Consider the following 26,906-nt stretch of genomic DNA (forward strand, 5'->3'; position numbering starts at 1 on the left):
TTATTGAGACATGACAATTTTAGGCCATGTGCACGCCTCGAGTATTTGGTGAGTTTTTTCGTGTGCACGTGGCCTTATGGTGCGTTCACCTGTAGTATTTTTTTGGAGTTTTTGGACAAGTATATATGATATAGATAGATAGATTTAATCTTATTTTACTATATAATTCAGTAAAGTATGTGTCCCTGGTGACATTTTTGGTGTATATAGTACACTGGGTGGCTTTATGTTCACAGCTTTGTGTCATAGAAGTATCTATTGAGCTCCTAAATAAGTAAATAAGATACTAAACTATTCAAAACTCCTAAACCCTCTGGCGCTCCACATTGCACGATAACCACGCCCACCGCCTTGCCTCCTTCAACATGGCGACGTGCCCAGGTCGGCGTCGCCGCTGACGTCACTTTCGTGCGCCCAGTCTGTATTCTCCAGCTCCCCCCTTGTCTCCTGTCTCCGGACGGATCGTCTTGTACCGGAGCCGCTCTTAAAGGGGCCATGCAGCGAGATCGAGCCCCGACACCCGGCCGGGGGGGTGAGACACTGGGTTGTAGAGTGGGAGGGGGTACAAGAAGGGGCAAATCTGCTACTTTAACAGCTGTCACCAGGGGGAGGGGGGCAGGAATTGTGCGGGGCAGTGGGGCAAGTGGATAACGTGAGCTGCCGGCATGCGTGCTGCCCCTGATACCCGGTACCCCGGATGTGCGGGTGGGCACTGCTGCTGGCTGTTATTGATGGGCACTGCTCCCACTTGTAGGGTGATGATGAGGGTGATAGTTGTGAGAGCTCGCACCCATCATCAGTGCAGGATCGGTGCCAGCAGTTTTGAGAATTATTTTTTTTGTGATTGTTTTATTTTTTATTTTTTTTAATTTATTTTGACAGTTGCACTTTTGCAAGTTTGTTGTTAGCGTTGCGGTGTAACACATGTGCACACTATGGCTTCACACGGCTGTAATACGGCGATATAGGGTGCGTAGTATGGCGGCAGAATGCGGAGACCTGTATTTCTGCTGGATCACGGAGATCTGTTGTGATAGTCCCCGTGTTTATACCGTAATACTGACACTATAATGCTGCCATATAGTGCCACCCGGGACCAGAGTATGTGCGGAGCGATCCAGCCCAATCCTTCGGCTGAGCTGACGCGTCCGGTAATTACCCGTTAGAACGGAGCCGTTAGTAGAAAAGTTCTGCAAAAACTACTTTTTTGTACATTTGATTTTTGCAGGATCCATTTTTATTTTTTTTTAATTTTTTTTTTTACATTGGAGTCTATGGAGAACGGATCTGTTAACAGATTGATAATTAGACCTCCATTTTTGTTACATTTGTAAAACATCCGGTTTTTGCTCACTGGATCAGTTAGAATAATTATAATTATTTATTCACTTATATAGCGCTATTAATTCCACAGCACTTTACATGCATTGACAACACTGTCCCCATTGGGGCTCACAATCTAGAGTCCCTATCAGTATGTCTTTGGAGTTGGGAGGAAACCCACTTAAATCCGGGGAGAACATACAAACTCCTTGCAGATGTTGTCCTTAGTGGGATTTGAACCCAGGACCCAGCGCTGCAAGACTGAAGTGCTAACCACTGAGCCACCCAGTTAAGATAAATAGTAATCCGGTAACGAATCCGTTATCCATAGACTCCCATGTTAAGAAAAAAAATGGATCCAGCAAAAATCAAAATGATAAAGTTGTGTTTGCAGAACCTTTTTGGTAACGGATCCGTTCTAACGGGTGATTACTAGGGATGATCGAATACCTCAAATATTCGACTTTGCGAATACCCGACGAATAGGTAGCCGCTATGCGATTATTCGATGTGCAATGTAAGTCTATGGGAAGCCCGAATAGTTCCGAATAGTTGTTATTTGGGTTTCCTATAGACTTACATTGAGCATCGAATATTCGAATATTTATAGCGGCGACCTATTCGGAAAATATTCGCAAAGCCGAATATTTGACGTATTCGATCATCCCTAGTGATTACTGGATGTGGGAGCAAAGCCTCATATAACAAGTGGTTTTTCAGAATTCAGCGTAAAACGCCACATTTGCTTCCTGCAGTCCCAGCATTATTGACTCCCCTCATGACCAGCGTCTTTAGTGTTAGTAGAGCACCTCTGGCTGTTATGACCTGCTGCAGAGGTGATGCATAACCAGACACCAAGTTCCGGCACCGTCCTGAGGAATCTTAGCCCAGTCCTCAAGGGTAAGGTCACACAGTGCAGCTTTTACTGCGTTTTTGGAGCATTTTTGAGGTGACAAAGATGCACCTCTAAATGCATGCATTTCCTTCTGCCAGCAAATTTCTCTTTTGCTGTCCACACTGCATCTCTTTTTGGCTGCGTTTTTTAAGATATAGCATGTCAGGTTTTTTTTGCGTATTTGCCAGTGTTTTTGAGCAAAATGTGGGCAAAATGCGGTAAAAAAGCATCAAAAACACATGCGTTTCTTGATGTGGGTGCGTTTTTTGGGGCCAAAAAGCTGTATCTCTGTGGTTAAGAAAAGATGTAGTGTGTGAACATAGCCTAATGGCCTCCAAGACACTAATTTTATTGGGTTGTCAAGAGAATGGTCCAAAAAGAAAAGAAGACATCATTGCCCTGTATAAAGAAGAAAAGGGCTAGAAAAGAGACAAAGGTGTTGCATGTGTCTAGAGCTACAGATGGATGTGGAGTTCCCAAGATAAAGTTCTAGGAGCAGCGGCCAGGAGTGGACGTGGCCGGAAGATAAATCTGTCACCAATGCCTCCACCAGGGGGTGGTCAAAAGCCAAGATCTGGTGGCGGCGGGCACCGAGGATTTTCACTTTGCTCAGTAAGGCCACATTCACACTATCGGTATTTGGTGAGGTTCTTAACCTCAGTATAAAAGTATTCTTCCCACACCACAGAAGCCCTGTGCACATGTTGAGTATTCAGTGAGTTTTTTACCTCAGTATTTGTGAGACTAAACCAGGAGTGGGTGATAAATACAGACATGGTGCCCGTGTTTCTATTATACTTTTCCACTGATGGTTTCACTCCTGGTTTTTGCTACAAATCCTGAGGTAAAAAACTGACAAAATGCTCAGTGTGCACGTGGCCTAAAACTGCTCAGAATTATTAGTTAGGCCACGTTCACACATTGAGTATTTGGTCAGTTTTTTACCTCAGTATTTGTAGCCAAAACCAGGAGTGGGTGATAAATCAAGAAGTGGAACGCGTGTTTCTTTTCCTCTGATTGTTCCTCTCCTGGTTTTGGCTACAAATACTGAGGTAAAAAATTCACCAAATACTCAACATGTGCACATGGCCTAAAAGAGTTCTTCCCACACCACAGAGCAAAGCCACGTGCTTAGGCTGGACTCACACGAACGTATGGCATCCGATGCGATATGCTAATGACCCCTGGCTCAGGCTTTGCTGCGAGCGTGAGCCGAGTGTCATGCGACCGTGACCCGATCTTGCAATTGGGTCACAGCTGTGAAGCTGAGGGTGGGCGCTGCGGAGGAGAGGGAGGGGTTAATCCTCCCATCTCCTCCATTGTCAGCCTGTGCATTTATTGCACTGCACTGGGATAACATCCGAGTGCAGTCCGATGTTTCTCTCGCACCCATTCACTTGCATGGGTGCGAGTGATACCGCTCTCGCAGAAAATCGCAGCATGTTGCGACTTTTCTCGCATCCAGAATCTGGATGCGAGAAAAGCTGACCAACTGCTCTCCCTCATTGACTAAAGCGGGCTTTACACGCTGCGACATCACTAGTGATAGCACTCGCCCACGTCGATGGCGCTTCACGGGGTGCTCGCTGCCGTAGCGAACAATATCACTACGGCAGCGTCCCGCGCAATTACCTGTTCACCGACGTCGCTGTGGCCGCCGAACAATCTCTCCTTTAAGGGGGAGGTGCGTTCGGCGTCACTAAGCTGCCGCCCAATAGAAGCGGAGGGGCTGAGATGAGCGGCCAGAACAGCCCGCCCACCACCTTCATTCCTCATTGCCAGCAGCCGCAGGTACGACAAACAACCTGCGTTCCAAACGAGGAACAATTTTTTTAAAAATGAACGACGTGTACACGACGAACGATTTGACACCTTTTTGTCATCGTTACTGATCGCAGAAAGGTGTCACACACAACGACATCGCTAACGAGGCCGGATGTGCGTCATCAACACCGTGACCCCAACAATACCTCGTTAGCAATATTGTTGTGTATAAATGGGCCTTAACATTGGTCAGAGTGCAGTGTGAGATTTTCTCACATTATACTCATCCGTTTTTCACGCTCGTGTGAGCGTACCTTTACATTGAGTATTTGGTGAGTTTTTTACCTCAGTATTTGTAGCCAAAACCAAGAAAGGAAAAATCTGAGAAAAAGTATAATAGAAGCACGGGCACCACTTCTGTATTTATCACCCACTCTGGGTTTTGGCTCCAAATACTGAGGTAAAAAAACTCACCAAATACTGAGGTAATAAAACTCACCAAATTCTGAGGTAAAAAAAAACCGTAACCAAATTCAGAAGTGGTGCCCGTGCTTCTATTCTACTTTTTCTCAGATTTTTCCTTTCTTGGTTTTGGCTACAAATACTGAGGTAAAAAAAACCCTCACCAGATACTGAGGTAAAAAACTCACCAAAATACTGAGGTAAAAAACCCCCTTCCAAATTCTGAGGTAAAAAACCCCCTTCCAAATTCTGAGGTAAAACACCCCCCACCAAATTCTGAGGTAAAACACCCCCCACCAAATTCTGAGGTAAAAAACCCCCCACCAAATTCTGAGGTAAAAAAAAAACCCCCACCAAATACTGAGGTAAAAAAAACCCTCACCAGATACTGAGGTAAAAAACTCACCAAAATACTGAGGTAAAACCCCCCCCACCAAATTCTGAGGTAAACCCCCCCCCCACCAAATTCTGAGGTAAAAACCCCCCCACCAAATTCTGAGGTAAAAACCCCCCCACCAAATTCTGAGGTAAAAACCCCCCACCAAATTCTGAGGTAAAAACCCCCCACCAAATTCTGAGGTAACCCCCCCCCCCCCCCACCAAATTCTGGGGTAAAAAAAACCCCACCAAATTCTGGGGTAAAAAACTCTCACCAAATTCTGAGGTAAAAAAAACTCTCACCAAATTCTGAGGTAAAAAAAACTCTCACCAAATTCTGAGGTAAAAAAACCTCACCAAATTCTGAGGTAAAAAAACCTCACCAAATTCTGAGGTAAAAAAACCTCACGAGATACTGAGGTAAAAAAAACCTGATCAAATGCTGAGGTAAAATTCTCACCAAATACTCATGTAAAAAACTTACCAAATACTGAGGTCAAAAACTCACCAAATACTGAGGTAATAAAACCCTCACCAAATACTCAATGTGTGCACGTTGCCTAATTAAGAATTATGAACAGTTTTAGGCCACGTGCACATGAGTACTTGGTGAGGTTTTGTTTTTTTTACCTCAGAATTTGTAAACCAAAACCAGGAGTGGGACAATTAGGCTAAGTTCACACAGGACATTTTTTTAGCATAGTTTTTGGCTTGGTTTTGTATAAATCCATCCTTATAAAAAGCTACTTCTACAGTACCAGCAAAGCCTATGAGATTCCAGAAATCCTTGTACACACACATACACACAAAACGCCTGCGTTTTTTTTTCCTGACTGAAATGTCAGCCTCTTTGGTTTTTGCTGCGTTTTTGAAGATGCAGCATGTCAATTCTTTGAGCGGTTTTGCCGCAGTTTTTCACCCATACAAAGCAATGACAGTGCAAAAACACCAGAAAAAAAACGCACCAAAACCACAGTAAGGTTTTGCTACGGTTTTACTGCAGAAAAAAAAGCGGCAAAAATTCCCTATGCGAACATAACCTTAGAGGAAAAGTATAATAGAAACATGGATACCACTTCTGTAATTTTTACCCACTCCTGGTTTTTGGTTACAAATACTGAGGTAAAAAAACCTCACATACTCAATGTGTGAACGTGGCACATATTAACCACTGAAGGTCTTCATGTCTGAACTCCTAAGACATTACCACTTTAAAAAAAAGACGTCTTAAAACCGTATAAACAAGCCACAGAAGTTTTTATGGTTTGTTCAATCTGCATCTTTATCCAGTGGTCAGAAACCTCTGTTTTTCCAGCAGAAGACGCTTCATGAATTGCTCCTTTTCTATGCAGTTTTGTAAACCTGAAGCATTTTTTTATTTTTATTTTTTTTTTGTTAGTTTTCTGTTTACTTTTCCAAGGTTTTTCACCTCCTTCCCTGGCAGGTGGCAAGTTTTTTTGGGGGTGTTTTTTGCCTTTTTTTCAGCATTTTTTTCTGCACATTTGTGAAATACACTAAATCATGTAGAAAACACTAGCGTATATTGAAGCAAAAACATTGCAAAACTGCTCAAAAAGATTTCCGGACGTCTATAAAGTTTTGAGCATCTCCCTAGCGGAAAACACCAAATGAAAGCACCCACCACTTGTTCATAAAGTGTTTAAAAAAATGTTCAAAGGTTGAGAATATGAACAGAAGTGAAGAGTGGACCCAGCACCACAATCCAGTATATTAAAATATCAAAAATGTATTAGATATTACAAATTTTCTTATTGAGAATATGAACAGCCAGTCATTTTCCAACAAATTACTGGACCAGTTATTTGTTTGCGCTTCTTTACCCATTTTTTTTTTCCCTCAAAGCAAAAAATGGAGGAAGAAGATGCAGTTCCAAAATACCGTTAGGGTTCTGTTTTCATGAGCAGTGTAAAACACTTGCAACTTTTAAACCTATTGATCAGTAATGTCTGGGGAAGAAAATATTAAACATACACTGAAAAGAACACCCTGCCTACAATGAAGCATGCTGGTGGTCAGTGATGCCTACAATGAAGCCCGTTAGTGAATCGGTGATGCCTACAGTGTAGCAAGGTGGTGTCTCCGTGATGCCTACAGTGAAGCACACCAGTGGCTCGGTGACAGTGTAGCATGGCGGGGGTTCAGTGATGCCTACAGTGTAGCATTGCGGTGGCTCGTTGATGCCTACATTGTAGCATGGCTGTGGTTTGGTGATGCCTACAGTATGGCACACAAATGGCTTGGTGATGTCTACAGTGTAGCACAACAGTAGTTCAGTCATGCTTGCAGTGAAGCTTGGCAGTGACTTGGTGATGCCTACAGTGAAGCACGGTGGTAGCTTTGTGATGCCTACAGTGAAGCATGGCAGTGGCTTGGTGATGCCTACAGTGAAGCATGGCAGTGACTCAGTGATGCCTGTAGTGAAGTATGGCGTTGACTCGGTGATTTCTACAGTGAAGCATGGTGCTGGCTCAGTGATGCCTACAGTGATGCACGGCGGTGGCTTAGTGATGCCTACAGTAAAGCACCGTGGTGGCTTATTGATGCCTACAATGAAGCATGATGGTGGCTTGTTGATGCCTACAGTGAAGCATGGTGATGGCTCCATGATGCCTACAATGAAGCAGTGCAGTGGCTCGGAGATGTCTACAGTGTAGCACACAATGGCTTGGTGATGCCTACAGTATAGCACGGCAGTGGCTTGGCTCGGTGATGCCTACAGTCAAGCATGGTGGTGGCTTAGTGATGATCTTGGACTTCTTTCCTTCCTCTGGATCTGAAAACCTGCAGCAAGTGGAGGTTAATGATGGATTTAATCAAGCATCAGGAAATCCTAGGAGGAAACATTCTCCTACTGTGAGGAAGCTGAAGCTTTCTACAGGACAATGATCCCAAGGACCTCACAGTACACCAAGGCTGTCACCGTCGCCTGACGTGAACTCCATAGAAAATCTTTGGTGGGATTTGAATAAGCCGATTACAGTAGCAAACCCAAGAATATTAGTGACCTGGAGGCCATTGTCCATGAGCGATAAGCTAAGATTCCTTAGGAATGCTGCCAGAAGCTGGTGTCTGGGTATACATAATATTTACAGCAGGTCATAACAGCCAGAGGTGCCCTACTACCTACTAAAAGACGTTTGTCATGAAGGGTTGGAATATTTCTGAGACTGCAGTAGTCAGTAAATGTCGCACTTTGTGCTGAATTTGGAGAAACAACTGCTTATATTACTTGTGTTTAGCTATTTATATTTGTTCTGTGTTATCTGTGGATAAGTAGTTCATGCTTTTTACCACGTGTATCCTCTTTGTGTCTTCCTTTAGTGTTTAGGAGGGTTGACAAAGAGCTCATCCCACCCATTCCCTATTTAGGGTCCAGCATTAGGGATTCTTAGGGTCCGGTATCCGGCTTGGCGCATAAGTGAGGAACCTATCTAGGGTGGTGACGGACCCCAGGGACCAGCAGTAGGTTTGGTCAGGGGTCACCATCTCCCTATTCTCAAGATGCAGGGGTCCCCCTTACCTTACCTTTCGCCGCTCGCTTGGTACTTCCCCATACCTAGTGTGACACTTTGTTGGGCGATTGACAGCTCGATAATCAGCTAATGAGCCATCTTTACTAAAACCAAATTTGGGACCATATGCCGGAATAGGAAAAACCCCCCAGAGTACTTGGAATAAAATAGGCTAAAAAACTGCCCACTTTGGACCTGGTGAGGGGTCACTCTAAGATCTCTGAAGCCAAAGCATGTGACTAAGACCCCTCTAAAGACTTCCTACCACATATCTCAGTATAGTTTTTCGTCTTCCTCATTTCTGGTCATATATCATTGCTGTATAGGCCAAGTATGTGCAACAGCGCCACTCTTGTGAATAGGCGGTGTCTGGAATTGCAGCTAAGGGAATGAGCTTTTCCTGGCAGCCCCATAGAGAAGGACTGGCGTCTAAAAATCCCTATGGAGCTGCACTCTGCTATTCCTGGCAGCCCAATAGAGAAGGACTGGCACTCTAAAAATCCCTATGGAGCTGCACTCAGTTTTTTCAGGCAGCCCCATAGAGAAGGACTGGCACTCTAAAAATCCCTATGGAGCTGCACTCAGTTTTTTCAGGCAGCCCCATAGAGAAGGACTGGCGCTCTAAAAATCCCTATGGGGCTGCACTCTGCTATTCCTGGCAGCCCAATAGAGAAGGACTGGCGCTCTAAAAATCCCTATGGAGCTGCACTCTGCTATTCCTGGCAGCCCCATAGAGAACAACTGGCGCTCCAAAAATCCCTATGAAGCTGCACTTTGCTTTTCCTGGCAGCCCCATAGAGAAGGACTGGCACTCTAAAAATCCCTATGGAGCTGCACTCTGCTTTTCCTGGCAGCCCCATAGAGAAGGACTGGCGCTCTAAAAATCCCTATGGGGCTGCACTCTGCTATTCCTGGCAGCCCCATAGAGAAGGACTGGCACTCTAAAAATCCCTATGGGGCTGCACTCTGCTATTCCTGGCAGCCCCATAGAGAAGGACTGGCGCTCTAAAAATCCCTATGGGGCTGCACTCTGCTATTCCTGGCAGCCCCATAGAGAAGGACTGGCGCTCCAAAAATCCCTATGGAGCTGCACTCTGCTTTTCCTGGCAGCCCCATAGAGAAGAACTGGCGCTCCAAAAATCCCTATGGGGCTGCACTCTGCTTTTCCTGGCAGCCCCATAGAGAAGGACTGGCGCTCAGTCGGTGGTCCGATCCTCAGCGCTATTTTGTAACTGGGATGAAAGTTCCCCAATCTGATGAGTGCGGATCCCACCAATCCGTGAGTTGTCACCTATCCTATAACTTTTTCTCGCCGGACAACCCCTTTAGAAGTTGCAGACATTGGGTGAGCCCTTTTTATTGTCAGTTGGGCTGATAACCTATAGTATGTCTATCGTCTCGGATCCATTTATCAAAAAATGTGGATTCTAAAAAACATAAATAAGACATCTTCGTTGCCCATAGCAACCAGTCAGAGTTCAGCTTTCATTTCTTAAAGGGTTATTCCAATCTCCAAGATCCTATCTCAATATGTAGTAGGTGTAATAATATTAGCAAATACCTCCAATTAGAAATGTAGTATAGTTCTCCTGATATTACCATGTCTCTTACCTCATGGGCAGGGCATTGCAGGACCTAAGGTATCCATGGTTACAATCACACATTTGGTCAGTCGCTAGTGGATAACTAAGGCCCTGCAGATGAGGTAAATGACATAGTGAATCAGGAGATCTGCACTACAATTGGAGATCTTTGCTAATATTATTATTACACCTACTAGATATTAGGACAGGATCTTAGAGATGGGAATAACCCTTTAAGCTTCTCCTGAAAAAAAAAATGAAAGTAGAGATCACAGTTTCACCATAAGACACCTTTTATGTATGAGGCCTAGTAGCGCAGATTTATGAAATCTCTGTTGCCCATAGCAACCAGTCACAGCACAGCTTTCATTTCTTAAACTGCCCTGTCAAAATGAAAGCTGCGCTGTGATTGGATGCTATGGGCGATAAAGACAATTTTTCCTTCAGATAGGTTTTTAGAAATCTGCATCCATGTCTTTGTTTTGCGGATAGCCAGCACTTACCCCACTGTGTAGAATTTAGTAGCCTTTACGTTCACTCTAGACGCCATTTTTAGTCATAGGGCCCGTATTAGAGCAACAGGACTGAGATGAGGACGTGTGTTACAGCCATATTTAGACCACCACAGAACTGAGTCCCCCACACGTTTTACAGCCATATTTAGACCACCACAGGACTGAGTTCCCCACGTGTTTTACAGCCATATTGAGAACACCACAGGACTGAGTACCCCACGCGTTTTACAGCCATATTTAGACCACCACAGGACTGAGTTCCCCACGTGTTTTACAGCCATATTGAGAACACCACAGGACTGAAAGCACCACACGTTTTACAGCCATATTTAGACCACCACAGGACTGAAAGCACCACACGTTTTACAGCCATATTTAGACCACCACAGGACTGAAAGCACCACACGTTTTACAGCCATATTTAGACCACCACAGGACTGAAAGCACCACACGTTTTACAGCCATATTTAGACCACCACAGGACTGAAAGCACCACATGTTTTACAGCCATATTTAGACCACCACAGGACTGAGATCCCCACGTGTTTTGCAGCCATATTGAGAACACCACTGGACTGAGAACACCACACTTTTTACAGCCATATTGAGAACACCACAGGACTGAGTTCCCCACGCGTTTTACAGCCATATTTAGATCCTCACAGGCCTGACAACCCCACGAGTTTTACCGCCACATTTAGATCACCACAGGACTGCGAACCCCACAGGACTGCGAACCCCACAGTCCTGACAACCCCACGCATTTTACCGCAATATTTAGAACCCAACAAGACGGAGAACCCCAAAGGACTAAGATCCTCACGCGTTTTACCGTCATATTTAGCCCACCACAGGACTCAAAGCACAACAGGACTTATACCCATGCGTTTTACAGCCACATTTAGATCACCACAGAACCTTAGGGGGCACGGCTCGGCTCTCGCAGTTATGATATGGATGTTAAATTGTGGTCAGCATTATGGCCGTAACATGGTCAGCCTGCCTCTGAATTTTTGGGCTGTAACGACACACTCCTGCTGACGTATGACCATGTGTAAGGCTTTGTTCAGACTCCATGCATGGTCCACGATGTATAAATTGTCCATGAGTCTTGCGAATCCCAACTGAACAGTCTCATGTATGCCTTTGAGGCAGTAAGGAGATCCATGACCATTCCGTGCATCGTGGTCCATGTTTCTTGGTCGTCTGAATTTGGCCTAACATAGACCTTTGTTTAGTCCATCAACCTAATTGGTTTCCTTATAGCACTTCTTTTAGTTTGGTCATTCCACCAACAATGGGAAGAGGTTCTGGAAGAATGAGATAAGGGGCCATATGGGGAAAAAAAATTCCGGTGCTTCCCATTTTAGGATACGTTCCTTTTTTACACTTTTTTTTTCGGGTTGTAAGGAAACCCAGAATGTGAAATAATCTACCCAAAGCCCCTTGTGAAAGCAGCTTAATAATAATATGGGTTTATTAATGAACAAAACTTGTGTAATCTACACAGTCCACAATATTTCGGTGGATGACCCTTTTTGGAGTTCTGCGTTTGGGCCCGGCGAGGAGCACTGCACATTTTATAATAGTAGCTATGGGGTAAATACCAAGAAGTTGTAAAGAGGCCGAAAACAGGTAAAGTCGGTTTCACGCAGTTCGTCTTCATGGGCCATGCTCAGATTGGAAAATCCAGCCTAACGTCCGGGCCTTCAGACATGAGCTAACCGGGAATATTGACCATGTGAGCATGGACTTAACCTGGACTTCTCAGTTATGGTGGCCATACACTTTAGATGTGGAATGGCTAACGGCTATTCCTCCCGATTCCAGATACTCATGCAACGGAATGGAAATGGAAGTAAAAGCTGAGCTCTGGTGGTGGTATCTCACTTTAAAAGTGGTGTGAAAAATGTAAAAAAAAATATTTTTAACTTTTCCATGGTCCCACTGATCTTGCTGATTTGTCCTTAAAGGGGTATTTCCATCTCCAAGATCATAATGTGTAGTAGCTGTAATAATAATAATATTAGCAAATACCTCCAATTAAAAATGTAGTATAGTTCTCCTGATATAGCCATGTCTCTTACCTCATGTGCAGGGCATTGCAAGACCTTAGGTATCTATGGTTACGTCCACTCATATAGTGACTGTTAGGTAGGTAGTTGCTCATCGTCAAAACCATGGATACCTAAGCTACAATGCCCTGAACATGAAGTAAGAGAGATGTAGTATAGTTCTCCTGAAATAGCTATGTCTCTTACCTGATGTCTAGGGCATCACAGGACCTTAGGTATCCATAGTTACGTCTACTCATATATTGATTGTTAGGTAGTTAGTTGCTCACGGTCGTAAAAATGGATACCTAAGCTGCAATGCCCTACACATGAGGTAAGAGACATGTAGTATAGTTCTCCTCATATAGCCATGTCTCTTATATCAAGAGACATGGCTATATGAGGAGAACTATACTACATGTGTCTTACCTCATGTGTAGGGCATTGTAGCTTGGGTATCAATGGTTACGACCATGAGCAACTGTCACTATATGAGTGGACGAAACTCTGGATGCATAATGTTCTACAATGCCCTGCACATGATGTAAGAGACATGGCTATATCAGGAGAACTATACAACATTTCTAATTGGAGGTATAATAATAATAATAATAATAATTTTATTCATTTATATAGCGCTATTAATTCCATAGCACTTTACATACATTGGCAACACTGTCCCCATTGGGGCTCACAATCTAAAGTCCCTATCTGTATGTCTTTGGAATGTGGGAGGAAACCGGAGTACCCGGAGGAAACCCACGCAAACACGGGGAGAACATACAAACTCCTTGCAGATGGTGTCCTTGGTGGGATTTGAACCCAGGACCCCAGCGCTGCAAGACTGCAGTGCTAGCCACTGAGCCACCGTGCCGCCCCAGGTATTTGCTAATATTATCATTACACCTACTACATATTGGGATAGGATCTTGGAGATGGGAATACCCTTGATTTGCCAACCATGCACGTATTAGCACTAAAGCCAATCATTGTCCTCAGTGGTCTTCTGCTGCACATGTATGGCATCACCACTTAGGCCAGTGATTGCCTGCAGTGGTCACGTTCACATGGACGAAATGTCACGTAATGCAGGATGTGGGAAGACCAGTGGGACCAAGGGTGGATTGCAAGCTGAGAAGATAGGTGGTGAAGAACGTGGGGTCACGAGATACGAGGGTGGATGGAGCGGTAGTGAACATGTATGACCACCATTGGTAACAGTGATCTCAAACTCCCATAGTAATGAATGGAGCCCCAATCACACCCTAGTCTTGGACCCTGTTAATAGTTCAACATGTCCGACCTGTCTTTCCTCAAACGTGGAAGTCAGAACAACACTATACGGAGTAGATGCTTGGACAAAAGTCAGAATGTTCTGCTCAGAATTTCCATCTTTCTTGAGCTTAGTGCTTTCGGTTCTTCATCTTCCTTCTGTGGACACGTCTATTTCCATAAAATGGAAAGGCGATGATGGATGGAAATGGTCCGTACATAAAGCACAGGATGTCTTCACTGATTTCTCGTTGAGGGTCATCAGGGCTCGTCCATGAGATTGCCACTTCAGAAATTAATGGGCTGCATTCCATATGCATGGCTGCTTCTGTGAAATGCGTTTCAATAGCTAATGTGTGGATAGCATTCCTGGCATGACCCAAGAATCCTACAATGCTAGCATTTTTTTCCCCTCATTCCCAGTGAATTGTCTAATCTAGATAAGCCTTATATGCTAGCATCTTTCTCTGACTCCTTGTAAGGTGCCAAATAGGCCTTAAATTGGACAGAGCCCCATCCCCCCAACCACTAAAAAGAAGACCCCTTTGTTCTGGATGTCTTGTGCACCTCTGGATCTAGATTAACAACTGATGGGTGCACTTGAAGGACCTGTTCTTCAGATACAGCTCCAGTCCTTTTATTGACATATATATGTATATATACACACTGAACAAAGATATAAACTCAACACTTTTTTTTGTTTTTCTCCCATTTTTCATGAGCTGAACTCAAAGAGCTAAGACTTCTGTGTCTTTTTAGGGGGTTTTACACGCAGCGATATCGCTAGCGATCGTACCCGCCCCCATCGTTTGTGCGTCATGGGCAAATCACACAATATCGTTAGGACCCGTCACATGGACTTACCTTCCCTGCGACGTCGCTGTGGCCGGCGAACCGCCTCCTTTCTAAGGGGGCGGTTCGTGCTGCGTCACTAAGCGGCCGCCCAATAGAAGCGTAGGGGCGGAGATGAGCGGCTGTAACAGCCCGCCCACCTCCTTCCTTCCGTATTGCCGGCGGCCGCAGGTAAGCTGTAGTTTGTCGTTCTCGAGGTGTCACACGTAGCGATGTGTGCTGCCTCGGGAACGACGAACAACCTACGTCCTCAACAATCAACGATTTTTTGAAAATGAACGACGTGTCAATGATGGACGATTTGATGAGTATTTTCAGTCGTTAACGGCCGCTCGTTGGTATTACACGCAACGACGTCGCTAACGATGCCGGATGTGCGTCACGGAATCCGTGACCCCGACGATATATCATACGTCGTTGCGTGTAACTGGGCCTTTAGACTTCAAATATTGTTCACAAATTTGTCTAAATCTGTGCTAGTGAGCACTTCTCCTCTGCCGAAATAATCCATCCACCTCATAGGTGTGACATCAAGATGCTGATTAGACAGCATGATTATTGCACAGGGGTGCCTTAGGCGGGCTTTGCACGTTGCGACATCGCAAGCCGATGCTGCGATGTCGCACGCGATAGTCCCCGCCCCCGTTGCAGGTACGATAGCGTGTGATAGCTGAGGTAGCGAAAATTACCGCTACGCCTGCTTCCAATTACTCACCTGCCCTGCGACAGTCGCTCTGGCCGGCGACCCGCCTCCTTCCTAAGGGGGTAGGTCGTGCGGCGTCATAGCGACGTCACACGGAAGGCGGCCAATAGCGGCGGAGGGGCGGAGATGAGCAGGATGTAAACATCCCGCCCACCTCCGTCCTTCCGCATAGCCGCCGGCGGCAGGTAAGGAGATGGTCCTCGCTCCTGCGGCTTCACACACAGCGATGTGTGCTGCCGCAGGAACGAGGAACAACATCGTACCTGTCGCGGCACCGGCATTATGGAAATGTCGGTGAATGCAACGATGATACGATAACGACGTTTTTGCGCTCGTTCATCGTATCATCTAGCATTTACACAGTGCGATGTCGAAAGTGACGCCGGATGTGCGTCACTTTCGATTTGACCCCACCGACATCGCACGTGCGATGTCGCAACGTGCAAAGCCGCCCTTAGGCTGGCCACAATAAATGGCCATCCTAAAATGTGCAGTTTTATCACAAAGCACAATTCTATAGATGTCGGAAGTTTTGAGGGTGCGTGCAATTGGCATGCTGACTGCAGGAATGTCCACCAGAGATGTTAGCCCATGATTTTTTTCTACCACAAGCCGTTTCCAGAGGTTTTGGAGAATTTGGTACTATATCCAACTGGACTCCCAACCGCGGATCATGTGTAACCACAACAGCCCAAGACCTCCACATCCAGTATCTTCACCTCCAAGACCCTCTGAGACCGTCCACCGGCCTTCCATGACGTGATCGGGTGCAGCCGACGAGTTACCCTGGGGTTTCTGCTGAAGGCATCTTGGTACTCCTGTGTAACTCGGCCAGAGGCTGAGCTTCATAGGTGACCAGTATTTATACTATTTCCTGCAGTACTTTGGTATTACAGTGTACAGAGCTCCATAGGTGACCAGTATTTATACTATTTCCTGCAGTACTTTGGTATTACAGTGTACAGAGCTCCATAGGTGACCATTATTTATACTATTTCCAGCAGTACTTTGGTATTACAGTGTACAGAGCTCCATAGGTGACCATTATTCATACTATTTCCTGCAATACTTTGGTATTAGTGTACAGAGCTCCATAGGTGACCATTATTTATACTATTTCCTGCAGTACTTTGGTATTACAGTGTACAGAGCTCCATAGGTGACCATTATTTATACTATTTCCTGCAGTACTTTGGTATTACAGTGTACAGAGCTCCATAGGTGACCATTATTTATACTATTTCCTGCAATACTTTGGTATTACAGGGTACAATACAAGCGATGAAACGATCACAGGTTCAAATACCCTAAGGGGACGTAAAAATCTAAATTTATATAAAAGTTTAAATCGACCCTCTTTTTCTATTCAGAAATAAAGAACTTGAAAAAATAAATATATTTGATATTAGCCGTGCTCGATCTATTACTATATAAAGTAATTTAAACCATATGTTAAGCATCAAGATAATTGATGCTTTTCTTCAGCCATGAAAACATCATATATACGCCAAAATGGTGTGGATAGAAAAATGTCACCATGCAATAAAACGAGCCTTCACATGCCCCTTTACCCAAAAACAATACATTTACAAGTCTGAGAAAATGGCAACACATATTATTATTATTATTAATATTTTTTTTTTTATTTAATGTTTTATTTAAAACAACATTTTGACGGGGGAATTTTTAAGCCATTAAAATATAAAATAAAATTTTTTTGGGTATCACTGTATATTTACTGACCTGAAAACTTGTGTTTCTCTGGTCAATTTTATAGCACAATGAATGCTGTAAAAACCAAAATAGAATGGCGGAATTGTGTTTTTGTTTTTTTTGTTTTGGCATTATTTTCACCATTTCGCCACAATTGGAAATTTTTTTTCCCTGTATTTTAAGATGTTCTATGGTACAGTGAATGGTAACTCAAAAAAAATAAATATTTGCTAAGTTTAGAAAAAGTTAAGGTGTAACTCCATCTTTATATGGCTATTGCTATAGTGGAGGCCATTTAAATTGGCATGGGGTCTGGGTTGGGACACCTTTACTGTGCACGCACAGCGGTGTACAGGCCCAATAGAAAGTCTACGGTTTTGTACACCGCTGTTTGCGCACACTCCTGCAAGGACTGAGCGGTTTGAGTGATCGGTGGGGTCTCAGAACCTGGACCTCCTCTAATCTGCAGATATTTTAACAGCTTTTGTATTTTTTAGATGAATGTCTAAAGGGTTAGTAAAACTTCAAGTTTGTAAGACGTCTCATCATCATGTATTTTTGGTTTGGATGAATACGAATGAGAAGAATGAACATCTGCTAGACATATCGTTGCATACCATGGGGACTTGGGACAAGAAAAATTGAACTTCTATTACTCTACCAGGCCTCCGAATTGGTCTTCATGTGAACTTGGTAGCAAATCACAATAAAATACAAAGAAATACCAACAAATGGCTATGAAAAGCTTTAGGGCCCAATCAGACCAGCCGGCTGCCTGCCCTAAATCATGGCTGATCACACTCCCAATATATACATCTTTGTTCTTGTCAGCACAGGATGATGTGCTGCTGAGAACAACAATCTTTGGGTAAGCAAAAACATCAATTTGTTTAGGAACAGAAAGATCATTTTGTGAAGGAATGCAAAGATCATGTGTTATAGGAACGCAAAGATCGTTTCGCGTAGGAACGCAAAGATCGTTTCGCGTAGGAACGCAAAGATCGTTTCGAGTAGGAACGCAAAGATCGTTTCGCGTAGAAACGTAAAGATGGTTTTGCGTGGGAAGGCAAAGATGGTTTTGCGTGGGAAGGCAAAGATGGTTTTGCGTGGGAAGGCAAAGATGGTTTTGCGTGGGAAGGCAAAGATGGTTTTGCGTGGGAAGGCAAAGATGGTTTTGCGTGGGAAGGCAAAGATGGTTTTGCGTGGGAAGGCAAAGATGGTTTTGCGTGGGAAGGCAAAGATGGTTTTGCGTGGGAAGGCAAAGATGGTTTTGCGTGGGAAGGCAAAGATGGTTTTGCGTGGGAAGGCAAAGATGGTTTTGCGTGGGAAGGCAAAGATGGTTTTGCGTGGGAAGGCAAAGATCGATTCGCATGGGAAGGCAAAGATCGATTCGCATGGGAAGGCAAAGATCGATTCGAATGGGAAGGCAAAGATAGTTTTGCGTATCAAGGCAAGGCTCGTTTCGCGTATCAAGGCAAAGCTCGTTTCGCATATCAAGGCAAGGCTCGTTTCGCGTAGCAAGGCAAGGCTCGTTTTGCATAGGAAGGCAAAGCCAATTTCGTGTAGGAACGCTCATTTACCGATAATTGTACAACAGGCCGACTATGAGCAAAACGCTTGTTCTTTGGATGATCATCTACCTGTTTCGACACACGATTATCGGTAAATATGCATTCTTAAATGCGGAAGCTCATTCACAATAATCTTTTAGTGTAGTAATACCACTTTATATTCCTGTATTCCTGTTCACTTCTGCATCTCTGCTCACCACCACAAATATAATAAATAGTAGGGCAACAAACCTAAACATTGAACCCAAGGTTAATCTACCCGGTTGACTTAGGGGTTTGTCCTCTTGTTTGACCGTCTTGTCCAGACTAGCCCTTTATAGAAACTCCTCCTGCTGCATTCCAACTGGAACTTGACACAAGTGTGCTACGTACTTCTGAGAAACACTTAAGGGAAGAACAGGAAACCTGCAAGGTTTTTGTTTGGAAAGAGTACAAGTCAGTTTAGTTACGGGAAGCATGAAGATACCTGCAGGGATATTTTAATTGTTTTCTGTGATGAGTTTGAAGAATGGCTAGATTGGGGGTCAGTGAAGAACTTGGGTTGAATTTTTGGGGGACCACCAACTTTTCAGCCACTTTTCTGTGAAACTTTTGCAAAACTATTATGGGAGACAATACTTTTCATCTCCATTTGGCTTGGCCAAGCATTACTTCATGACCTGATTCAATGTACATGGTATGTTGGCTAGGAGTTACGTCTCATCCCCATCTTCCTCGTATATGGAAGCTACCGTATTTGCTGAGACAAGCCTAGACCTTTTACTTTTGACTCTTTTTATCTTTTATCTTTATATTTTTCTGAAATAATGATGACGGTTAATTTTGACAAAGATTCCAAAATAGATCATTTGATTCTGAAATGCAAAGTTAAGATGTTTTCAGAAATAGTACATGTTCTTTTTTTAATTTTATACATTATCTATATTTTAGCAAAAAAAAATAAACCCTCAAACTAATTAGACCTTTTTCTTTTCTTCCCCCTTCTCTCCTTTTTTCCATTCTGATGTCTTCTTCTAACTCGACCATCTTTTAGGTCTGCCACGTTCTTGTCCTTGATTTCACCACGGTGCTCAAGAGCCCTACTTCCGTTTTTTTGTCCATCTTTTTGTCTTTCTGGTCTTCCTCTCTTAAACCTTCCTCCTCATGGAGGACGTTCCTTCCACATACCTCACTGGACAGGATGATTTGGATCATTTACAGTACCCTCTGCCATCTATTGGGCAGAATGAAGCTTGTGCTCCAATGCCATGCCCAGGAGGTGTGGAGATTGTCCTGGTTGGAGGTGGAGAAGCCAATGTTGGAGCATATCCTGAAGAAGGCGGTGTCCTCACGTCCTACCCACATTTGGGATATCTAGAAGACACCAAAGAAGGTGAGCGGTGTATGTGATTTAGCAAAACATGTATTTGCTTTACCTAAAATGGTTTAAAAATGTTGATATTAAAACAATTTTTGTTTGTAACTTTGCTATACCTTGGTTTCTTTTACACTTTAGGCATCAGACTGACCCACTCCAGGGATTCGGATGGAATCAATTGTGGCATTATCAGGCGGTAAGGACTATTGTGCACCTTCAACATTTAGTGGACGGCTATTACCTTAAAATATAGCAGGATAAGACCAGTTTGACATGTCCATGAAACACAGACCATGCTTGGTTTGGCAGACCGAGCACAACCATTGGGTCTCCTGATCTGAGCTAGCCCGTTGGGTCTCCTGATCTGAGCTAGCCCGTTGGGTCTCCTGATCTGAGCTAGCCCGTTGGGTCTCCTGATCTGAGCTAGCCCGTTGGGTCTCCTGATCTGAGCTAGCCCGTTGGGTCTCCTGGCAATTTTGATTAGACTGGCCAAGTTACAGTATGTGTATAAGGGACATAATATGTTGAAAGGATCAGGCAGGTTGTATTTCAATATGCCCAATCCTTTTCTTTCTGACAGAGCTAGTCTGGCAGTGGCTTTTTCCTCTCCCCCATGCTTGGTTAGATACAATAGCTGACATAGGTATGTTGAGATTTCATCTCCTGTATGTTTAACATAAGCAAATTTTCATAGGTGCAACTATGTTAATAAGAACAGGGCATTGGGTGAGAAAAGCAAAATTTAAGAAATAAAGGTAAACTGCATTTTCCATTTCATGAAGGGGGGCATTTTGGTAGGATATGCCTTCACGATGACCGAGAAGTCTGACCTATAGGACCCCAACCAATCCTGAGAAAAAAGGTGCTGGTTCCCTTTGGGGCACCCATATTTGAAGGTTGAACTCCCACCAATCGTAACGTAGACATGTGCCATCGCTTTTCATAAAAGGATGTAACCCTTTTTGTAATACGTTAGTTTAGCATCTTTCTAATTAAACTCATCATAGTTGGGAAGGTTAGCATGAGGTCCTACTCATGTTACACCCAAACTTTACTTAGCTGATTTTGCCTGCCTAATATTTTACAGCCCAGATCAAGACCACCATTCATCTTCTAAATATATCCTTCAACCATCCGACCATCGGACCTTACACCACCTTGGGTCACCCCAGACAGGTGGCCACATTTCTCCCTGGGCGTATTCATCTTCAGATGCTCATCAAGAAGGTGAAATGACTGATGGAATGACTTCAGAAGATCAGTACTTGCAGACCAGAAGGTACAAGTGGTCTTCAGGTTTGGATGACGTAGAAGAACATTCACAATTAATGATGCTACAGTCTGACCCAACACCAATTACCATGCCAGCCTTCAGAAGAGCCCTGCAACTAGGAAGAGTCCATGAGGCCTGGCAAGGGGGAAACTACTCTGAAGAGGATGCACATGTAGAAGTGGAGGAAGAGGAGGAGGAGGAGGAAGAAGGATCGGTTTACACTTGCATCGAGTGCAACATTTACTTTAAGAAAAAAGCCCACCTTTTGGAGCACATGTTCCAGCATTCTCAGGAAGCGGAAGGAGAGGGGTTGCAGGCAGGTGAAGGATCTCATACCTGTGGGGAATGTGGAAAGGCATTCGGAGATGAGGAGAGTCTGGATTCTCATCGTCAACTTCATCAGGAGTCCAGACAGAAAATAATTGAAGAAATTAGTAAATTAGAGAATTTAGCAGACGAAGGACGTGATGCTCGTCTTCAGTGTCCCAAATGCCTCTTTGGCACAAATTCTTCTAAAGTTTTCGTTCAACACGCAAAGACCCACGTGAGGAAGGTGAGCGGAGAGACTCGGGGAAACCCAACGTCTTTCAGAGCATCTTCCGAAATTCCCGAAGGAGGCGAAACCTCTGAAGTGGCAACTGACGCAATGTGGAAGAGTCCAGATAAAGAAACTAAAAGTGAACAGGGGTGGAGATCTGACATACACAAAACTGCTATTCAGGGACCCAGTAAGATAAAAAGAAACATTTCGACTAGAGAAGATTTGGGAAATTCTATGCACGAAAGGCTTTATACCAAGGGAGAAATGAGTAAGTCCACAAAGGCTTTTCGACTTCCAGAGGCTGCAGTAGAGCTAAAGAGGAAGTTTCGAGAGGCCCTCCGATCAGATGTGGGATGTGAAGAAGAGCAGAGGCAACAGTTGAGAGATCAGGTTGCTGTTGTGGCCCTTGAAAACATTAACCCCAAGAAGAAGCCCACAAAAGGACTTCCACCTTCGGGTAACGGAAAAAAACTTTCAGCAGCAGCCAACAAAGGTCTGCTGTCCCGCTATGAACGCCATCTGTCCAGAGACGACTGGGGGGAGGCGGAAGAGGATGTCCCCTTAGATGCCCTGTTGATGGATCCTAAATATGCAAGTCAGCTTGAAGCTCTCGGGCTGAGGAGTGAGGAAAGAGAATGTCCATATTGTCCAGATCGCTTTCACAATGGCATAGGTCTCGCCAACCATGTCAGGGGCCACTTGAACCGCGTTGGAGTTAGCTATAACGTACGCCACTTCATATCCGCAGAAGAGGTCAAGGCCATTGAGCAAAACTACTCCTTTCAGAAGAAACGCAAGAAAGGTAAGACATGAATACTTGATTGACATTTACCTGACTCAAGTTTTTGTAAAGATATCAGTATGTTAATGCAGATTGATATAGTCAAAGATCAAAGACAAGGGCTGGCTCTATAACACTATACATCGTGTGTGGTGTTCCCCTGTTATTACTCCTGAAGTTGTATGAATCCCTCTTCTTCTAATGAGATATGTAACCAATGTTCATAGATTTCGAGGACCTGTCACTTACCAGAAACATGTCATTTTATTTTTACCTGGTATAAATGCAGCTATTCTCCTAAATCCAGCGTTGTTTTTCTTTTGTTCCTGCGCCTCTCCGTTCCTGAGGTATGTCACCTTCTTCACTGTATGTAAATATCTTCTTGGTGGCTCAGTGGGCGTGCCCTCGATGCTTCTTTATGGGGACGTTCTGAAGACCACGCCCACATGGCTAAAAATGCTTGATTTATACACGAGGAAGAGAGGGCCATATCTCGGGAACAGAGAGGAGCAGAAACAAAAGAAAAACGGCAACTGATTCAGGACAATGACGGCATTTACTCAGGGATAAAAGATTAAAGGTGAAAGTAACTCTATTAAAGGAGAAAAGGAGAAATTCCAGCAACTCCAGGAGAAAGTAGAATTTTCTTTAAAAACAGATTCTTTATTGATAATAAAAATATTCCATCCAAGCAAGACAAAAATAGAGCGGCAAGACCGAGGAGCTGTTTCCTACGCGTTTCAACCTAAATAGGTCTTAATCATGGAATGCCAATTAAAGGAGAACTCCACATTACCAGGTGTCGGATAGTAGAACAGAGTTAATAGGCACGAGGCACTCCCAGGTAAATTGAAAAACGTGAATTTTTTATTATTTCATTTTCAGTGCAGTTAAACGTTTCGGTCAATGTATGACCTTCATCAGTAACTAGCACATGAAATTAACAAATGCACAGGATAGCTGGCTTCACAAGTCATGGATAGCTGTTGGTACGCTAATGATTAAGCGTCATTACTGGCCGTCTGTAACAAGCGGTATCCACCACGATGTTAATTTCATGTGCTAGTTACTGACTATGGTCATACATTGGCCGAAACGTTTAACTGCACAGAATATGAAATAACAATAAAAAAATTCACGTTTTTCAATTTATCTGGGAGCGCCTCGTGCTTATTAACTTACTATATGGCTTGGCAACCTACGTGAGCAGCCCATATACGGAACTCTATAATTGTGGACGTGCCTTATCCTACTGAACTGGATAGTAGAACAGAGACAAACTACTGACTCTTTCCATTGGGCCATCAGAAGCATAAACATTTATAACCTTTCCACTATGTAGGTGATGGTTGTGCTCTTACGGACCCCCATAAATATAAGCCACCCCCCCCCTATTGGCCCCAATTTATTAACTATGGGACTAGGCGCTGTATTAGACGCTCTTTGTCTTCGTGATCACCAGTCCTTTTAAATGGGGGACCAATCTGTCCTTATGATCAGCGAGAACAATGTGTTCTGTTTTTAATTTTTTACATTTTTTTTAAAGGTACTCTGTCAGCAGGTTTTTGCTACCTCAACTGAGAGTAGAAGGATGTAGGCAGAGGCCCTGAGTTCAACGATGTATCACTTAGATTTCTATGTGCAGCCGTTCTGACACAGTTAAAGATTTTAGATTTTGTATGTAGTAGAGCTCTGTGAGCTATCCCCGTCAACACCAGGCTTTCAGTTCACATTTCCATAGAAGCTGCTGATCACAGAAGAGGGTAGAGTCGGACTAGAGCTCACAAGCTGCTGAGACCCACTAATGATAAAGATACAAGGCTTAAACTAACATTGCAGGTAAACAAAAAAAAGACTGTGCGATAACAGAGGCAGGGCTGAATTCTCTGTTTAAACACTTGCAGCATGCTATCTTCAGATCACAGTGCTGAAACCTGCTGATAGAGTGAACCCCTGAGCCTGATGAAAATGGTACCTGATCGGCATTCAGGATGTTCTGGGGCAGGAGGAGCCGATGAACGTTTTTATGGGAAAGGTTTTAGTCAGACTTGTATTTTATTCATTGAAATCCCTGCTGTTTTGCATGAGTCCAGTGGGCGGTCCTACTGATGATTGATAGTCTTTCCTATATTACTGTACATGTAGAGATAATATTTATTCATTTATATAGTGCTATTAATTCCATAGAGCTTGGCATTGGCAATACTGTCCCCGTTAGGGCTCACAATCGAAGTTCCCTATCAGTATGTCTTTGGAGTGTGGGAGGAAACCGGGGAACCTGGAGGAAACCCACGCAAACACGGGGAGAACATACAAACTCCTTGCAGATGGTGTCCTTGGTGGGATTTGAACCCAGGACCCCAACGCTGCAAGACTGCAGTTCTAACCACTGAGCCACCGTGCTGCCCAATAACTGTCAGTCACTTGTAGGACCGCCCACTGGACTAATGAATACAAACACCAGGGATGTCAATGCATAAAATACAGGTTATACTGAGTATTTTCCAAAAAAAAGTATATTATTGTCCTCAACTTCTCCTTCTCCACCAATCGTACTGCATATACAACATAACCGGGACCCTCACCACTCATGAGAAAGTGGGGTACAAAGACGCCTGTGTGAATAGAGGGTAGTGACCACGGCTCCAGTCTCCGTCCAAAGCTGCGGGGGTCGCCCTTGCTTTATTCCGCTTTGGGGGGAACTTTACACCCGCCGTTCTCAGGAATTGCGACGGTCCCAGCGATTAGTACAGCCATCCGGTGGGGAGGTTGTTTTTGGTCCACCCCCCCTTTAAACAGTGAAGTGGCACCACATAAATTCATATTTACTATGAATAGTCTTATAGAGCCGGTTACATGTCATTTAACATTTGCATTGAGGGTAGTTTGTCATAATATATATATATATTATTGGGAAATTATAAATGTAATAGTATATTTTTCTTTAATAGCTTAAAAACCTATAGATGACAGATATTAAGTAAAAGTGTCACCTTTATTGCAGATTGCTGATGATCATTTTGTCATGTAATGCATTGAATACTGAAATAAGTAGACTGGTAGAGATAGCGGGGGCCGTGAGGTCAGGATCCCGGTGTGTGGAGGGGATGTGTGCCACAGTTGTCGGGGGTAGGGGTTTTGTTTTTTTGGGGTTTTTTTGTGAAGAATCTAGTCTAGCTGCTGGTGGAATGAGGGAGATGACCGGGGAGAGCCCACCACAGATTGCCACCTTGGGGTACCCGTGCACACACTGGGGATTTTGGTGCTGATTTTCTGTCCGGATTTTGCAAATGGAAAATCTGCAGTACCAGAAAAATAAATTGAGGTTTACAAAAGAAAAAAAAAAATCTCATCTACACATTGCAGATTTCCCGCACATAAATTGACTTCTACCCTATCTTTATGTTGACTTTCATCGCTGATTTATCCATACAGAAAATCCGCATCAAATCCGCCACGTGTGCATTCCCTGTCCGCAGATTTGCTGCAGAAATTTCTGTGATTTTTCATTCATCCTAATGGGGTTCAGTGACTTTTGGGAAGTGGCTGCACGACACGTGGCATCTGCTTCGTGGAACCTCAGCCTCACAGAAATTTACGCAGCTAGTCTTGTATGGTCTCAAACTAATGGTTGGTGTTGGGTTTGCCAAATCTGGGCTCTCATATGTGTAGGGGGCGTTGGGGGTCTGGGAGGAGCGGATCTTGACTAGTTCAGTGATTTATTCAGAACAGCTAAGATTAATCTGGGCAGAAGAGCGGGTACAGGAGAGGCATTGTGGTCACCCTCATGGCGATGAAAAGGACTAGTCATGAGCGGGCACTACCATGCTTGGGTGCTCGGTACCCATAACAAGCAGTCAGACGCTCATACGGGCTCAGCTCATCTGCTGAGTGTAATGGAAGTCAATGGAGACCTTGAGTGTTTTTCTGGAAAATCTTCAAGATCCTCATTGGCTTCCATTATACTCAATACACAAGTCGCGCCCATCCGAGCTTGTGACTGCTTGTGACGAGTACGGAGCACCCGAGCATGGTAATGCCCGCTCATCACTACAAAGGACGTGAGAAGAGCAACAGTGTACCATACAGGCCAGGCTACTGGTTAGCATACTGGAATGGTTTCCTAAATGAAGCACATTTTCGTGATCTCTAGGAGACCTTTTACCATCATAGATGTAATGAGTCCCTCTACCGTCCTCCACAACGGCAACGGCAGTATAGTGGTGTGGTGAGTGTTATCATGGGTAGAGACATGGCAGATGGACAGCTCTGGGAGGGAGAGCATAGAGGACAGAGATGGGAAAGGCAATACAGGGGACCGCACTGGGAGAGATGG

General features: G+C 44.1%; 1 protein-coding gene across 5 annotated transcripts in view; it reads left to right on the forward strand.

Annotated features, from left to right (window-relative positions):
* The first annotated feature begins 423 nt into the window (after positions 1–423).
* WIZ (WIZ zinc finger) overlaps positions 424–26,906 on the forward strand; it is an 87,852-nt gene continuing 61,369 nt past the window's right edge. For 4 of the 5 annotated variants that reach the window (XM_075346347.1, XM_075346350.1, XM_075346349.1 and 1 more), the window contains exons 1-4: positions 424–532; positions 19,652–19,990; positions 20,114–20,171; positions 21,063–22,591. In XM_075346347.1, the coding sequence (XP_075202462.1) occupies positions 19,762–19,990; positions 20,114–20,171; positions 21,063–22,591 (1,816 nt within the window). In that variant the 5' untranslated portion in view covers positions 424–532; positions 19,652–19,761. The remainder of the gene's footprint in view (positions 533–19,651; positions 19,991–20,113; positions 20,172–21,062; positions 22,592–26,906) is intronic. The other variant, XM_075346348.1, reaches the window with a different exon arrangement.

Source organism: Anomaloglossus baeobatrachus, chromosome 4 (assembly GCF_048569485.1).
Source record: "Anomaloglossus baeobatrachus isolate aAnoBae1 chromosome 4, aAnoBae1.hap1, whole genome shotgun sequence".
Classification (NCBI taxonomy): Eukaryota; Metazoa; Chordata; class Amphibia; order Anura; family Aromobatidae; genus Anomaloglossus; species Anomaloglossus baeobatrachus.